Source organism: Sycon ciliatum, chromosome 8 (assembly GCF_964019385.1).
Source record: "Sycon ciliatum chromosome 8, ocSycCili1.1, whole genome shotgun sequence".
Lineage (NCBI taxonomy): Eukaryota > Metazoa > Porifera > Calcarea > Leucosolenida > Sycettidae > Sycon > Sycon ciliatum.
This window is the reverse complement of record NC_088650.1, coordinates 30,353,661-30,370,201: the sequence shown is the minus strand read 5'-3', so window position 1 is coordinate 30,370,201 and position 16,541 is coordinate 30,353,661. Positions and strand designations below refer to the sequence as shown.

The following is a 16,541-nucleotide window of genomic DNA, read 5'->3' as shown; positions in this document are numbered from 1 at the left end:
CTTCAGCAGTCTCAGCAGAAGTTTGCGACCAGCTGCAGAGCGATATCGACAAGTTTATGGTGTCAGTTCGTAGGGAGATTGTTCCTCGTAGCCTTGGCCGGGTTACTCCAAAGCTGCACCTTTTGGAGTGTCATGTAGTTCCGTTCATGCGGAAGTTCAAAGTAGGTCTTGGGTTGCTTGCTGAGCATGGGGCAGAATCCATTCACAAAGAGTTCAACACCCTTCTTCTCCGTCATGGTGGCATTGTAGATCCTCTACAAAGGCTTCGAGTCACTGTCCAGCAGCACCTTATCGCAGCTCTCCCCAGTTTACGACCTCTGGTCCCAGCTCCTCGCAAACGAAGTAGAAAGGAACAGTCCTGAAATACTTTGTTTGCTCAGTTCAATTTTCAGTGTAGTGCGTTGATCGCGGGTGGTTGGTGGGTGAGTTGGCGTCAGTTCAAGTAAACGAACTGCCTCCAGCTTGCTCGTGAGTAAAGAGCAGAAAACTAACAACGAACTGGACCACCTGCTATCGTCAGCAAAGGAGAACAGCTACAGCCAGGTAATGTATCCATTATCTTTCTCTATCGTTATTATTTTATTCAAATCAGCTTCACAGTTTGGCGATTTCGCTGCATCTCTCATTGATTTGGCATCAGTTCGATCTCACAAACTGTTCACAGCTGGCCGGCAAGACGACGCGCGAGGCCAGACAACACAGGTACACCGAACAGGGCCGACTATTATCAGGAGAGAATAAAACAATTCCTTCAAACTTCATCTTCTCACTCGATGGATTTTGAAAAATTCCTGTTCGAAGGTACGATCGCTTGGCCACGCTACCCCACGCGTACATGTTACCATGGCCTCTGACGTACAGTACGCGCGTGCATACAGCGCGTGCAGTGCAAAAAAATCGACGCCATTTTGCCTGATGTCGCACTCGAAACAGCCGTGGCCTGACAACTTTTTTGAAACCGTACGGTACGGTAGAGCAAAATTTGGTCACGTGGCCATAAGTTTTGACCCACCCAAATGTATGGTGATCCATCACAAATCTCAGTTGACAACGGATTCTTGCAAATTTTAGTGTCCTTGCCAAGTTTCAATCGGCTTTGGCCTCAAAGAAGTCAAAAACGGCGTGTTTAGGAGCCAGGCTGAGCTGTACTGACGATTCCATGGGGTGGGTCAAAACTTTTGGCCACCACTGTATATCGCCTATAGTGATCAAATTCAATTTTCAAAAGACCTCCACTACATTATTTTTTGCATCAGCTAAAGTAATTGATGTGAAATCAAGTGGTGTCAGAGGTGAACAGGAAGTTACTTCTTTGTGAAAAATTGGCAGAATTCGGTATTTTTCTGGTACGTTTCATGCATGTTTGGTATGTCACTATGTGGATAAAGAAACGGAGCAGAATTCGAGGAATTGCCCGCCATAAGGTTTGTATGGTCCTGCCAATTTCACTGCTTTTCGAGCATTATCCACCAATGCCTAGGTCACTGCAGTGGCATTGGTAGCACCGGCCATTGTAGTACATGTATGTGTATGATGTGTTACTGCTAATACTGGCAATGCTATCAGAACACTGACATCTGGGTACAGCACATGCCAGGACTACATACATGTACATGTACAATAATAATTATGTACAGATTCATGTGTCCAGGGGCGTAGCAGCCGGTCCGGCCCAAGCCAGGACCACTTTGTCGCCCAGAAGTGCCCAGAATGCAGGATTTTGCACCCTAATTTCAAAAATTTCCCGGGACACCCCCAGGCCTCCAACCGGACCACCTCCAACGGCGGTGCTAGCTGCAAAAAAAACCCATACAATCATGTAAACAAGACGAAAAATAATAATAATAATTCTTGTTTTTTGTAGTCACAACTGCGGCATGTATCATTGTATGCCGCTAGAACAGCGCTGTGTAGTGTATTATCACTCCCTTAGACTCACATAGATTTTTGCCATACCTAAGCAGTCAAATATTCCTGTATATTTGACTCCTTAGGGCTATATTGACCGCTTATATTTGACTCCTTTTTAGCGATTGAACACATGCTTTGGTCAGTCATGATAAATCTAATATTGACTTCGTACTTGGTCAGTATGAAATAAAAGACCTCGTAAAGACCTCGGCTTCGCCTCGGTCTTTTACTCGGCTTTTGTTTGACCTCGTACGCGTACAGTCAACTTCGCTAATAACGACTGCAGATATAACGACAATTCGCGAATAACGACAGAATTTCTAGGCCCAGAGCAAAGTACCATCCCACTGTAATACATTATAATGAGACTTCGGGTATAACGACACTTCGCGAATAAGGACACCTTTTTGATGCCCCGCCGAGTGTCGTTATAAGCGAAGTTGACTGACTCAGTCACACTGACCATGCTGACCGCACTGGCCAATGGCAAATGCTGTTGATTGTTGCTTCTGTACTGACTGCACCGTCTGGTCTGACTCTCATCTGTGTCACTCACCACGCGGCATGCTGATGCAGCATGCAGCTATTGCAGTGGCGGCAAGAGGAAGATCAAGGTCGGTAAATCTACATTGTACAAACAGAGTCAGTATCACATGGCCATAATTATGGTCAGCCTGTCAGTGCAGTGCGGTAACCAAGTACAGTACGTCAGTAGTGTGCTTCGCATAAACTGTAACTGACAGACTCGGAGATAATGATTGTGTGCAGTTTGTGAAACCACTTTCTTTTTGGCAAGTAAAGGCAAACAATATTAATTTCATTTAGGGACCTGGGTGGATCGATCAGCCTCAGAGGAAATCAGAAATGATCTACTCGCTGTGCTGCTGGCTGATTTAGGGTGGTCCACTCCTTGGCCTGTTATCGACTTGACTTTGAATCGGTCGGTAGAGATTTCAGCATCGTGCGACTGTAGCGAATCATGGAGCCATTGACAGGTACGGAAATATTTCTCTTGCGAGAGAGCAATATTCTACTAATATCCCTAGAACTCTGGACATGGACTTTCTATTTGTTACACATATCCCGTGTTGATGCTGAGAATCACGGCGCTGTCAAGTAATTTCGAGAGTATGTTGAGTGGTGCTTTAGCACGCATCGCTAGCGAACGAATCAGCTGATGGAGAAAGGCAGCTGGCGTGCAGACATTCGGCTGCGAGCGGATATTTTAGCGATACGATCTCTGTAAAACCAAGCTGATTTGTCGCCCCTGTGTGTGTGTGTGCATGGTGTGTGTATGCCTGGTGGTCACTGTGCCTGGAGTACTGTCATTCAGTCAGTTCAATGTTGTGGGTGGCTTGTGCTCGTTTATAGCTGTACCATTTTGCCCACAAAACTCGTAAGTCATTTGCGCTCCGCAAAGTAACACTTAGTTCAAGTCGGCTTGTTGTAGCCTGCTAGCTGTTGGCAGTGTTGCTCTTTCCAGCGCACTTGTTGTCTTCCGCCTAGTTGTCTGGGCGCACCGTCCATTCAGTGTATGAATGAATACCATCAACCTGAAATCGTGAATAATCGCGTTTACTAACAGTGACAGTAAGGGCGCTGCAATGTTGTTCCGTTGCCACATCAAACCTTATTCCAGTTTTCTTGTCAGCGAATAGAGGTGGAGTTGAAACGGGTGTTCTATCTGCTCGTCCACACGTTTACCGTGTCCGTGGCAGGGCGCGGACGCTTTGGAATATGTCTTCAGGAAGTTACGTTATATCTGTGATCAAATAATTGTGAAAAATTGTCCTCAGTTGGACAGGCTAGGATCTAGGAGTGGACTGAAGTGCTACGCGTTGCGATATTGTCGACAAGACACGGGACGCATCGAGACCTGTCAATCCTTGTTGTTCATAGCTTTAGTGACCGCTAGACGGACGCTGCGAAGACAAATTCGTCTACACGCCCGCCTGGATGTCAGTCTATTCCGCACTGCCTGTGTGCGTTTTGCTGGTGTAGCTTTGCCAGGGAGGTGACGGACACTAGGTCTGGTTGGCACAGAGAGAGAGAGAGAGAGCACAGGATTTCTACGCACGCACACAATTCGTTGAGTTCCAATAATTCCATCGCTATACTACTAGCCACCGCCACGCACTCCGTTGAAACCCGTGCTCGCCCGTACCGACTCTGATGGCTTCACCACGCCATCATAGGCTGAGGCGGCGTAGCAGCCTGCCCGAAAACGTACTTCTGGCCACCCCGCCTGCCGACAAGCCGCGGCATGGCAGCAGCAGCCTTGAAGTCAAAGTGTCGACGGTGGCTGGACAACACGAGAAGAACGGTGTGCCTCTCACCCGGACGGGCTCACTGAGACTCAAGGTTGAAGAGCCGGAATTGCCTGTGTGCAATGTCGGTTATGTTAACATGGATACCTGCCCCGTTGCTGCCGATCAGCACCACACTGTTAAAGATAACCTAGAGCGAGTGCATCCATTGGTCGAATCACCCTCAAAGTCACGGAACCAGCTGACGCGACGAGCGACGCTGTCGAGTTTGGCGAATAAGATTGGTGGGTTGACTTGGTTGCTGCAGCTTGATTTCGCGGCCGCCGGGTTGTGTTCATGGGTATTACAGTACTGATGCACACTACCATGATGTATTCCACGCACAGTGTGTGTGTGTGTGTGTGTGTGTGTGTGTGTGTGTGTGTGTGTGTGTGTGTGTGTGCGTGTGTGTGTGTGTGGTGTGTGTGGTGTGTGTGTGTGTGTGTGCATGTGTGTGCATCTGCATGTGTGTGTGCGTGTGCATGTGTGTGTGTGTGTGTGTGTGTGTGTGTGTGTGTGTGTGTACAATCTGGGCTCTTGGTCTGCTTGAAATATGACGGTGCACAGTGCGATAAATACATAGTGACCGTAGACTTTGAGGCAGCATGAGCTCTCCTAGCTTACCTGAGCTCATTGCCATTCTTTCTCTCACTCTCTCTCTCTCTGTCGTCATGCTCGTTTAGGTATTGGCAATGCCAATGGGCAAGCTGTGTCTGGAAAGCGGCAGTCGGGAGGTGGGACGCCCAGTTCCCTGCGTAGGCAGCTGGGGACTCAGCCGCCTGCACCGTCACCTGGTTAGTTGGGATATGTGTGCACATTTGGTTAGTTCCTCCGTCTTGTGGCCCGACCGATCCTCCTCTGCAATGCCCCCCCCCTCCCTCTCTCTTATTCCCTCTCTCTCGTATTCCCTCTTCTCTCTCTCTCTCTCTCTCTCTCTCTCTCTCTCTCTCTCCCTCCCTCCCTCCCTCCCTCCCTCCCTCCCTCCCTCCCTCCCTCCCTCCCTCCCTCCCTCCCTCCCTCCCTCCCTCCCTCCTCTCTCTCTCTCTCTCTCTCTCTCTCTCTCTCTCTCTCTCTCTCTCTCTCTCTCTCTCTCTCTCTCGCTCGCTCTCTCTCTCTCTCTCTCTCTCTCTCTCTCTCTCTCTCTCTCTCTCTCTCTCTCTCTCTCTCTCTCGCTCTCTCTCTCGCTCTCTCTCGCTCTCGCTCTCTCTCGCTCTCTCTCTCTCTCCCCAGCACTGCGGGGCGCATTCAATTAGCTTCTTCCATGGCGACCACAATCTGATATCTCGCAATCCTTCTCTATTCTATCTATCTCCATGTTCTCTCTGTTCCCTCGTCTGCAGGGCTCCGGCACATGCCGAACAAGATGATAAATCGTTTTCTCTCCAAGCGATCACCCGAGCCGCACGCGACCTCCAGTCCTGGAAGAGGCGACGGCGACTCAGTTTCCGACACGTCTCAGAATGAGTTCTCGATCAGATCGGAGGGGATGGCATCCAGCTACGAAAGCACGACGTCACAAGACGATGCTCTCCGGCCTCGTGCAAATTCTATCACCACTGCTCGTGATTCAATGCTGAAGGAGATCCGCAGCAAGGCACCTAAGCTAAAACTGTATGTAGCACGTGAATGTGTGTGTGCACCCATTTCAGACAACCAGCAGCATTCCAGCATGCTAGTTGTGGTGGCTATGCACGGTTGGGTGAGGGTATATGGGACTACAGGCCCACCGTGTGCAGGATGCTGTAAAACATTTTATTTTAGGTGCATTAAAATTTCGGTGCCAGGGATCTGCCAGGTTTCAGGTGTAATTTTGAATTAGGTGACCAGCGTTCCCTTCAGATACAGGTCACACTCTGGTGCCTTTTAGACGTAATTTAAATTTAGATGCCTGGTTTCTCTACCGAAATTAAAGTTACACCGAAAATTACATGTTTAACAGTAATGCACAATACTTCTGCTGTGGTGTGTGTGATGTGGTGTGTGTGTGTGATGTGGTGTGTGTGTGATGTGGTGTGTGTGTGTGTGTGATGTGGTGTGTGAACTATGTAGTTTCAGAATACACACTGATACCGGTGTAGCAGTAAGGATAGTTTGATTCTGCCCCGGGTTCAGTACGATCTATACCACATTGGGATGGTATTGCTGTACAAAGCATGAACCAGCATTGTCCATTTGTTCCCCAGTACAAATCCGCTCTTTCCCATTCATTCTGCAATATCGAGCTCTTTTATCAATCAGTTATGACGTTTTTATGTTTTGGTCGTTTGTGTGTGTGTGTCTGCGTCTGTGTCTGTGCGCACGCACGTGTGAAAGCACTTCTGACTTGTGTGAAGTTATCACCACATTGTTAATTTTGCACTTTTTGTTGCTGTTGTGGGTATCACACTTTTTGGTTTTATGGTTAGAACATGTCACAGTGGGTGCGATATAGCGCAGCACAGTTATGTATAACTACTGCTTTGCAAGCGTGCATATCATTGCATACCTGATGAGGGCAATTTGCCGAAACGTTGTAGTAACATTGATCAAGGAGTTTGATATTGCAGAGTGAATGGTAAAGAGCGGTCTGCTCTGAAACCTTTTCCTGCTTCTAGTCATGATACCAGTGTTTGTATCAAGCCAGCCTGGACCTGAACCGCTTCTATTCTTGATGGCATTCACATCATTATTTTCACCTTCAGGAAGAGTCAAACCAACAACCTGGATTTGAACCGCTTTTATTTTTGATGGCATGCAAATCATTATTTTCGCCTTCAGGAAGAGTCAGATGCGCCGCTCGGGCAATTCGTCTCAGCTCGCCGCCCCGCAGCGTCGAGAGCGTAGCAATAGCATTGGCTCGGCGGACAACCTGTCGGACAAGTCGGGCGCATCTGGTGATCAGCTGGTCGATGGTGGCAGCGGTGGTGGCGGTGGTCATCGCGAACATGACGACCCAATGGGCAGCTTGTCTGGTCAGGTAAGCTGTGTCTGCTTGATGGTTTACCACTGTACAATGTAGCGCAGTTTAGTGCAGTGCTGTGCACAGCTTCCGGAGCATCAGCCACACTTCTTTTTACATGTGTATTTTAAAATGAGTAAATGCCGCCCTGTCTCATAATGTCCTCATAGACATCCAGATGATGTTTTTAGTGGAGGGTGAAGGGAACGAATACAAGGGCAGGAAGGGGGGGGGGGGGGTGATGATGTCATTGAATATGGGGCTGCACTGCTGGCGTGATGGAACAGCCTTGGGTTATGTGCCACTGTCCACTGGTCTTAGCCAGTAGGTAGGTATTAGTCGTGGTGATGTCATGGTGATGTCATGGTGATTTCGTGGTGATGCCATGGTGATGTCATGGAAATTTCATAGCTCAGCATCCTGTCCTTTGTACTGCTAGAGCAGTAGGTGCGCAGTGCACACATCTCCTTTGTCAAGTACATGTACATGTAGTTACTTTGCCAGCTGGCGGAACCTAACTACGGCAGATTAACAGCACACACCGTAGTTTGCATGCACACAGCAGCTATATTTGATTTTGATTGTAATTAGATGTCGTCAGCATCCTTTGTAAGCCAACTCACCGATGGAAGACATTGGAGTGGTGATGAATGTGGGAACCAGTTACAGCAGCTTAAAATGGGAAGCTCTGCATGAAACAGTGTTATGCCTGTAGGCTCACATGACTGAGATTCTTCATAGGTCACATATAGAAATACCCGGGAAGGGTTTACACCTGCGGGTATTAGACTCACTCACTGTTAGTTCACATAACCTGAATTGTCACATATGTTTTAAGGGTAGCTTTCAACATTCCCTTCATTACCAGATCATGGCAGATGTTTAAGGGCAAGGATTTGATGCATGCATTATTTTGAAAAGTGAGAAGTTGGGCATGCGAGTTTGGGTTTTAAGTGGCAAGCAGTTTGTCGCTTGTTAGCAGATGCCCTTGGCTTGAGTGGTTGCAATCTGGATTGGATCGTTTGAAACCCCCCCCCCCACACACACACTCTCACAACACACACACACACACACACACACACACACACACACACACACACACACACACACACACACACACACACACACACACACGTATATGCACCAACCAGCCGGGAAAACCGCTTGGGAAGCTCTATCAATAGGATACGTGCATACACGTATATAGAATGTACGGCACATGAAATGAACAAAAGATCTTTGTCCTGGCCAGGGGTGATGAAGTGTGTTCGCAGGTGTTTTAACTTTTCACCTCACCCCATTTTGGCCCGAGAATGTCCCTCCTAGTAGTGATTCGCCGTGGGGCTTTCCCCCAGTAACTGTGAGTTGAGGGCTGGATTCGGGGAGGGACATGGAAGTTCAGTTGCCAACGGAACAAAAGATCCTGACAACCATTCATCGTGGGCCCATTGTATACGAGGCAATTTGTACCAGCCAATTGGGCCAGTTCCATGTCCTCATGCCCTGCTTAAAATAGCTCTAGCAGAATTGGGCTTGAAAAGGATTCATTCTGAGGCCTATCAGCATAGTGTATACGTGTGTGTAGAGTCATTTCTATGTCCCCCCTGCTCGGGGCTCGAAAATAGCTCTAGCAGATTTGGGGTAGAAAAGGATTCATCCTGAAGCCAATCAGCATTGTATGTAAGTGTATGTAGAGGGGTAGGGTGGGTGCTCTGAGCGAATATAGGTATGTAGACTGCACGGTGGCCTGTGTTGTAGCGCTGGGTGCTATATTAGTGCGTTGTGTGTCTTGGGCGGTATAACATGGGAACGTGTTTCTCACAGCTGTTTCTATTCCAGTGTACTATGGCGGGTGCTCCACGCCAAGCACTTCCATGGTGAATAGGTCTGGTTGAGTGTGTGTGTGTGTGTGTGTGTGTGTATGTGCGTGCGCGCGTGTGTGTGTGTGTGTGTGTGTGTGTGTGTGTGTGTGTGTGCAGGTGTGTGTGTGTGTGCGTGTGTGTGCGTGTGTGTGCGTGTGTGTGTGTGTGTGTGTGTGTGTGTGTGTGTGTGTGTGTGTGTGTGTGTGAGTAGGGGCATCATCCAGGCCATACATTCCATATGGTCACTGAAGTTTTATGATACTGCAGTATGGGAGCAAACGGTGACGATTGTGAATATCTCCCGAATACTGTATCCCAGCCTCCACAGACAATGACCATTCAATCCAGTGACCAGAGGACATTCTCAAATTTTGATTTTACCCCACCGTTCCCGGCCCTTGATCACTGGGTCATGGCGGGGTTTCCAGGCTTGGCTTAGCAATACCGTATATGTGTCAGTACAGAGGTAGGGAAAGCTGTACAATATTGCGTTGTGCTCTGCACACTGGATTATTTGTGCGGTTGTCTGGTTTGTTTCTGAAATGTCCTCACTGCTATTCTTGAAAGTTGGTATAGAATTTGATTATTTTTGTGAAGTGACATAATTGCCTGCTATGCTCCTCTGTTTACACAGCATCCGAGTGGTTTGGGCCCTGGAGATGAGACCGACTATCATGAGGTGGGTGACATGTCATGTCTGTCTACTCACAATGTTTTATTTGTTGATATGAAGTGTCATTGGGTTCTGGTTGCTTGTATTTCATAATACCCGAAAACTGGTTTGTGAATTTCTGAGTCTGAATTCATGATGATGATGATGATGGTGGTAGTGAAGAGCTTGGCATTTGTAGTTTTTCTTTCCTTGATATGAAGTTTGTTAAGGTCAATATGTTTGTCTTGTCATTATTTTGATTCACATGGTAAGCGAGACGTGACCCTGTTACACTGAGGTGGAATGCAGATACATGCACACGAGGTTAATTATGTTGCTGACTGCTGACTGAAGGTGCATGCCCTCCTTGTATCCTGTGGTATCTCGTCGATGCGGTCCGTGTCATGCTTTCGGGCAAGGAGGTGTTTTGCCACATCTCTCACCCTCCCCCTCACCTTACATTCAGACGACAGTAGAAACCTATCCATCAATGTCTCACTATTCACGTGTACTTGCATTGTCTGTATTGTTTTTTATTCTATTTCATTGTCCATGGGGTTACAGCGTGTACAGCAGCAGATTCGTCACTATGAGGAGAAACTGAAACAAGCTAGGCAGGAGCTGCAGACGCTGAAAGCCGGTAGGAGTGCTGGTAGTACTTTTTTTTGTTTTTTGAAACATGGCGCAGCACGAGCAATGATGACCGTAAAGTGGATAATTTTTTCGCGTGAAGTGAATCTTTGTCTGCTCATTCAAGCCATTCAGCAGATGTTGTGGACTCTGCAAAATGCTGATAAACTTCAACGCAAATTATATACTTCAAGTAAATATTTGTTCTAGCAATATTGCAATGAAGGCGGAAATGACCTCTACAAAGTCCAATCTGTCTTTACTATGTGCCTTAACTGAAGCCGATGCTTGCAAGTTGTGATGGGCAGGTTAAGTGATTGGCCCAGGTGTGTATACCTCGCAGGTATCTGGAACTGAGAAACACTCATATCTCAGTCCTCACTATTTCCCTACCCGCCGAGTCCCCAGCACACTTCCTACTAACCGTTTACTAATAGCTCATACTCCATACGCGCTTTGTCACCTTCACCTGCAGCTTACGTGGAAGAGTTGAGTCGAGAAAACGCGGCTGCAGAAGCCCAGAGCTCTGCTGGCGGAGCTTTCGGGGCCGAGTCTCGTAAAAAGACCACGTTTGAAGCCTACAACAAGCGCTACAAGGCCGAGGAGATGAAACTGCAGGAGAAAGTCACAAAGTATGAGGAAAAGCTCAGTCGGGTAAGCACATGTACATCATTGCTGGAGGTTATGGGTATTCATTCATACAAAGCTTTGGTAGGCTGGTGCATAACAATTTCTTCCGTTTATACTGATTCCTGTTTGTCTCTCTGACTTGAGTCTGTGCGGATGCAAGCGGGGACTTGCATCGTGTGTGTGTGTGTGTGTGTGTGTGTGTGTGTGTGTGTGTGTATGTGTGTGTGCGTGTGCGTGTCTGTCTGTCTGTCTGTGTATATGTGTGTGTGTGTGTGTGTGTGTGTGTGTGTGTGTATGTGTGTGTGTGTGTGTGTGTGTGTGTATGTGTGTGTGGTGTACTGGCATGGAGGTGGTGACAAGTACATGTAACTGTTTTGAGGCTAGCGGATGAAAACAGCGGCCGAGAAGTTTATGAGGCCTTCCATGTCGTCGGACCGCTTTATGGGGCGAAACTGCTTTGCCTGTGTGATCAGTTCCCCAACCACCAATTTCGGACGACCAAAGCGTTGCTCCAATGTCCTCAAGGCTAGTTCCACGTTATCCGGTATAGCTAGCATTAGCCTTACAGCCTCTTTTGCTGGTTCCTTCAGGCATGTTTTCAGTCTGTGTGCATTCTCTGCATTGCTGTAGCTGCACTCGGTAGTTGTGGAACGGAACGCTGCGATGAATGCGGGCCATTCGTCTGGACTGCCTGAGAACTTGGGCAAGGCAGTGCAGGTCGCCGATTGCCTTGCAGCGAATCGACTCAGCTCACCACGTTCCGAACCATTGCCGGTCCCCTGCTTACTGGCTTGTATTGCGCTGGCTATGGTTCCAGTGAATTCTGAAAGCAGGTGAGCCATATCAGGCGACTAGCAACCCTGCGTCTCGGTGTAACTAACACATTGCGGTTCGGGTTGCGTCAACGGCTGTTGTGATGTCCCTCCGAGGTTCCGCATCTCAGCGAATTCTGGGGCGTCACAATTGTTCTGCCCACCAACTCTATGCGCCAAGACTCCTTCCACTGCCAACTTTCTTTTCTCCTCTTGGGCATTTGCCAACATAGAGAGTACACTTCTTATTTCTGCTTCGGCTGCCTCTAGTTCCTCTTGGGTGTGTTCTCTGGCCAGGATTGTTTGCTCGAGCTGGCGACGCAGTTCCTCGTTGTCACCATGCAACCTCTGAGCGTCCTCCCTGGCCCGGCTCGCCAGCTTCAACTCACTACTCCATGTGTCCCTGTCCCGTTGCCATCTAAGGGCTTCATGGCGCTGTGCGTCTGCGTTCCTCTGCAGCCGCTCTACTTCAGTGTGTAAAGACCCGAGCTGCGTTTGGTAGGCCAGCTCCCGCAGTTGGTACTCACCTCGCTCATGAGCAAAGCTGGGAGTCCTTGATCCCTCCCTTCCAAGGCGTTCACTTGCAAATTCATTCGGCATATCGTAGTGGATCGCCCCGGTGTCTTCGCCAGCATGTCCTCTTGTAGTCTCCACCATAAATTGCTGCATGAGCGCCGGGGACGAAGACGGATCCAGTCGACCCTGGACTTCGCCTCTTCTTCTTCCAGTTCCTCTTCTACTAGTTTTGCCAAAGCCAGATTTGCCTCAGCAACAGCCGCTTCTGCGCTTGTAGCTTGGCCCTTCGCCATGCTGGGCTGCCACTGCTAGAGCTTCTTCTTTCTGTAGAAGCATTTCCCTCCGCAGGTGTGCTGCCCTTTCCAGCATCCATACTCTACGGTGGACACGTCTGCTGGCGATCCTTGTCCAGCCGAGCGCTTGAGCGTGTGCTCATCCGAACACTCCCGATCTTCATTGTATCAGAAGCAATGCGATCCGCCATCCTAGATCCGGCTCGAAGGGTGACTGTGTTGTCGCTGTAAGACCAGTGTTGGGAACTGTGTAGAGCAGAGTGATGTTTTGACCGGGATCAAACTGCCTTGCTGTTCATTCTTACATGGTAATGTAGTTACGTATGTTCAAGTTTGGTGGCTGATGATGCTGCTGCTGCTGCTGCTGATGATACTGCTGCTGCTGATGCGGCCTTGGCCTAGGTATGTAGCTAACCATGGGGCATGGCTACAGCCAATTAAGGACGGCTTGGTCCGATGCGGTCAGTGCGTGTGCGTATCATTGGTCACTCTACACACTACAGTCCGACCTCGCATAACCGCACACATCCGTTTTCTGCTAGAATATCCGGATTGGCGAGGGAAGTGGGTAATCGAACACACACACTGTATGTATGCATGGCATATGCTGTAAATCGGTAACCAACAATTTTCTTCCGGATGGCACTTGAAGGGATCCGGATAATAGAGGACTGGATAAGCAACCTGAGGTCTGACTGTATATTCAGCCTTTCTCAGTTAGCATAAAACATGGTGGGTAACTGAAAAGTTGCTGGCCAAATCCTGACGGGCCGGACCAATAATTATTCTCCCGGTGTCTTTGATGTTCATGCTGTGTTTTCTGCTGCTACTTCTACTGCTGCTGCTGCTTCTGCTGCTGTGTCTGGTGCTGGTGCTGCTGGTGCTGTTGCTGTTGTTGTTGCTGCTGCTGCTGCTGCTGCTGCTGCTGCTGTTGCTGTTACTACTGCTCCTGCTATTGCTACTATGGTGACAGTTGATGGACAGAAGTTCTCTGCAGGATCATGGTATGATGCAAGGTGTCAAGGACCATGTCTACAGCATCAGAAGGTAAGTGTTAATTGTAGCAATGACAGAAGTAGTATTTTCATCAACCACCGCATTGCTCTTGCTGCAAAAATGTTGGTCCCTCCAACCATAACCCATTGGTGATGAGACTGGTGGCTGATGTTCCACGGGACTCGAGATCGGCGGGGCTACTCTTCGTCGCCACATACATGTGCATGTAGTATCAATGTCTGACTGTGTTATTAGCTGTATCTCCCCGATACGATGTGCGACAAATGGCTTGTGGATGCGGCTACGATTACGAATCCAGCAGAGGCCATCCACACTATCACTCCCTAGATAATTAACTTGGAGGTCCGGATAGGAGAGATATGAGTGTATGAATGTAAGCATGCATTATGGGGTATACATACTGAACTGTACAATAGCTATCAGGACAGGCGCAAGCAGGTTTTGATTGGTCCAGCCATACCCTAGCCTTCCATACAGTTTGTGTATGATATAGTGGGTATGTATAACCTGCTCAGCAGTAAACATGCATTGCTGGCCACTAAGTTGGTCCGGTGATGACCTGACCAACCGAACCAGTTCCGTCGGACCCTGGCAATGATCATATACTAGTAGCAGTTAGTGGTGAGACCTGGACAACCTCAGCTATAGTGAGTGTGACTGTGATGTTTGCCTTGCCTTGCCTTGCCTCTGTAGATCAGTGAAGTCTGGATTACAGCAAGCCCAAGGGTAAGGCCAATCACGCATCAATGACATCATGCCGCATATCACACTCATTGTGATTTTTGGTCAGTGTTGCCATAGCTACATATCATGTGATACATCGAGTGTGTTGTCATGGCTGCAGTTGTGTTTGAAGTTCCTCGAGCATAATGTGTGTGTGTACATGTGTGCGTGTGTGTGTGCGTGCGTGCGCTTGCTTGCTCAATGTGTACTTGTATGAAAACAGTGGCCTACACGTTCCATCGTTTGGCAAGATCTTCGGCAGCAATAGCAACATCAATGATGGTAAATGTTGATGCAACCAGTACCCACACATGCATGCATAGTGGCACACAGTATGATACTGATTGTGTGGTCGATTTTTGACTGTGGAAGTTTGTTGTACCGGGGGGGGGGGTGTTGGCAAGGCCTTTTACTAGTTGGATGATAGGTAGGAGTATACCCGCGTCTGTTGGTGAGAGACATGTCTGTGTTTAGGTGGCACACACTGTACTCTACAATAGGGGAATTCCCCGAAAGACGTACTGTTAGTCGGCAAATTTTCGGCCCATTCAAATTTCGGCCTCCCAGGGCTAAAACAAATTTCGGCCGCAACAAACTGATTTCCGGCCTGTACTGCTGCTGACTGTATACACTGTCACACTGAATCTTGCAAAACAAGTTTTCGGCCAGATACGACCAAGCCGATAGTAAGTAGTTAGCTGAACATGTGTTGACTTACTGTATTAGGCTGTGTTTGTTAGTTTGAACTGCACGGGTAGCTACTTGTAAGTTGGGAGCCCGCAGGGAGAATTTTCATCCGATTTCCATGCTGTGTCAATGTTGACAGATGTACCGGTTGATGAACAGAACCTGCACCAGCACCAGCACCTGCTGCAAGCACAGCAGCAACAGCAGCAGCAGCATCAACTATCCCCACTGCGTGCCTCTGTGGCTGATAACCAGGACTGGGCTAGTCTTCTCTCTCAATTTCAAGAGGTACAGTGTGGGGTTTGCCAGTATTGGCCTTTGATGAAGGCGTATCCCCTATCATTAGTTAGATTGACAAGTATTGCTGGAAAGTAGCAGAGTCGCCGTTGTCCACCATTGTGGGTTTGTGATAAGCACAGCCATGTGCTGTATGTTAGAGCATTTGAGAATAGTGTGAGTGTAGTGGCATATTCACCCCTGCACAATAATTATTATCGTGTTAGTGTTAAGTTCACACTGTTTCCCCTAAACGTTTTCCACGTTCTCTACATTTTATACCATGCTCTTCATTGTATTCCTTATTGTGACGTATTTCCACTGTGACGATCATGACAAGAAAACGTTCTTGGAAACCTCTAACTTGCCCTGTGGTTATATGGTGCTGATATTGGTCTTAGAAACTGCTAACATCCTTCATGTCTGAATAACCTGGTTACAGACGAAAAGTCGAACGTCACAACTGGAGGACGCTCTGCAACAGGTTGCCACTCGACTTGTCGAGGCTGGCGACGGGCAAGAGAAACTGGAAGACACCTGCGCCAAGCTGAAGGTTAGTTGCTGAGCTCACATGCTGTCACTGTGTCGGTTCTTCGTGTGTCATTATAATTATAGTATGTACTTAAAGTATGTATACAGCCTCGGATACCAGTCACTATTCTTTCCGGGCCATCACGGCCTGGGAACTATGTCTTCTAGGTGAAACTTTGGAAGCATGTCCAATGACACATCTGCTAAGCTAGATTTCTGCCTGTGTGTTGTTGTGTTGTACCAGGCCGACATCGAAGGTATCTCTGCCGAGAAGAAGACGGTGGAAACTCAATTAGCAGCGTCACTGGAGCGAGTTAGTGTGAGTGAGACCGGATCATACGTCTGTGTGTATGTCTGTGTGCATGTGTGTTTGTGTATGTATGTGTGTGTGTGTGTGTGTGTGTGTGTATGTGTGTGTTTGTGTGTGTATGTGTGTGTGTGTGTATGTTTTTTTGTGTGTGTGTGTGTATGTGTTTGTGTGTGTGTTTGTGTGTGTGTGTGTGTGTGTGTGTGTGTGTGTATGTGTGTGTGTGTGGGGGGGGGGGGTGCATGCACGTTCATGTGCGTGTGTATGTGTGTAGGCGTGTGTGCACTTGCATGTGCACGGTTGCTTTTCCACGCGGCTGAGACTGGAGAAGTTGATGTGTGCTGTTCTTGCGTGTGCAGCGTCTTGAGGGAGAACTGAGCGAGTTGGCAGCTTCGTTTGACAACCGGGTAAGGTCCCTGTACTGTTGGCAATGTGTGTATCTGTCCATCT

The 16,541-nt window shown here is 48.3% G+C and overlaps 1 protein-coding gene across 3 annotated transcripts in view; it reads left to right on the top strand.

Annotated features, from left to right (window-relative positions):
• Window positions 1-2,532: 2,532 nt before the first annotated feature.
• Window positions 2,533-16,541, top strand: part of LOC135822675 (protein kibra-like) — a 17,961-nt gene continuing 3,952 nt past the window's right edge. The window contains exons 1-14 of one of the 3 annotated variants that reach the window (XM_065335489.1): window positions 2,533-2,906; window positions 4,901-5,011; window positions 5,558-5,828; window positions 6,975-7,173; window positions 9,652-9,696; window positions 10,234-10,309; window positions 10,775-10,953; window positions 13,524-13,597; window positions 14,261-14,293; window positions 14,514-14,572; window positions 15,117-15,265; window positions 15,696-15,806; window positions 16,029-16,103; window positions 16,451-16,498. In XM_065335489.1, the coding sequence (XP_065191561.1) occupies window positions 2,891-2,906; window positions 4,901-5,011; window positions 5,558-5,828; window positions 6,975-7,173; window positions 9,652-9,696; window positions 10,234-10,309; window positions 10,775-10,953; window positions 13,524-13,597; window positions 14,261-14,293; window positions 14,514-14,572; window positions 15,117-15,265; window positions 15,696-15,806; window positions 16,029-16,103; window positions 16,451-16,498 (1,446 nt within the window). In that variant the 5' untranslated portion in view covers window positions 2,533-2,890. The other 2 variants (XM_065335488.1, XM_065335490.1) reach the window with 2 other exon arrangements.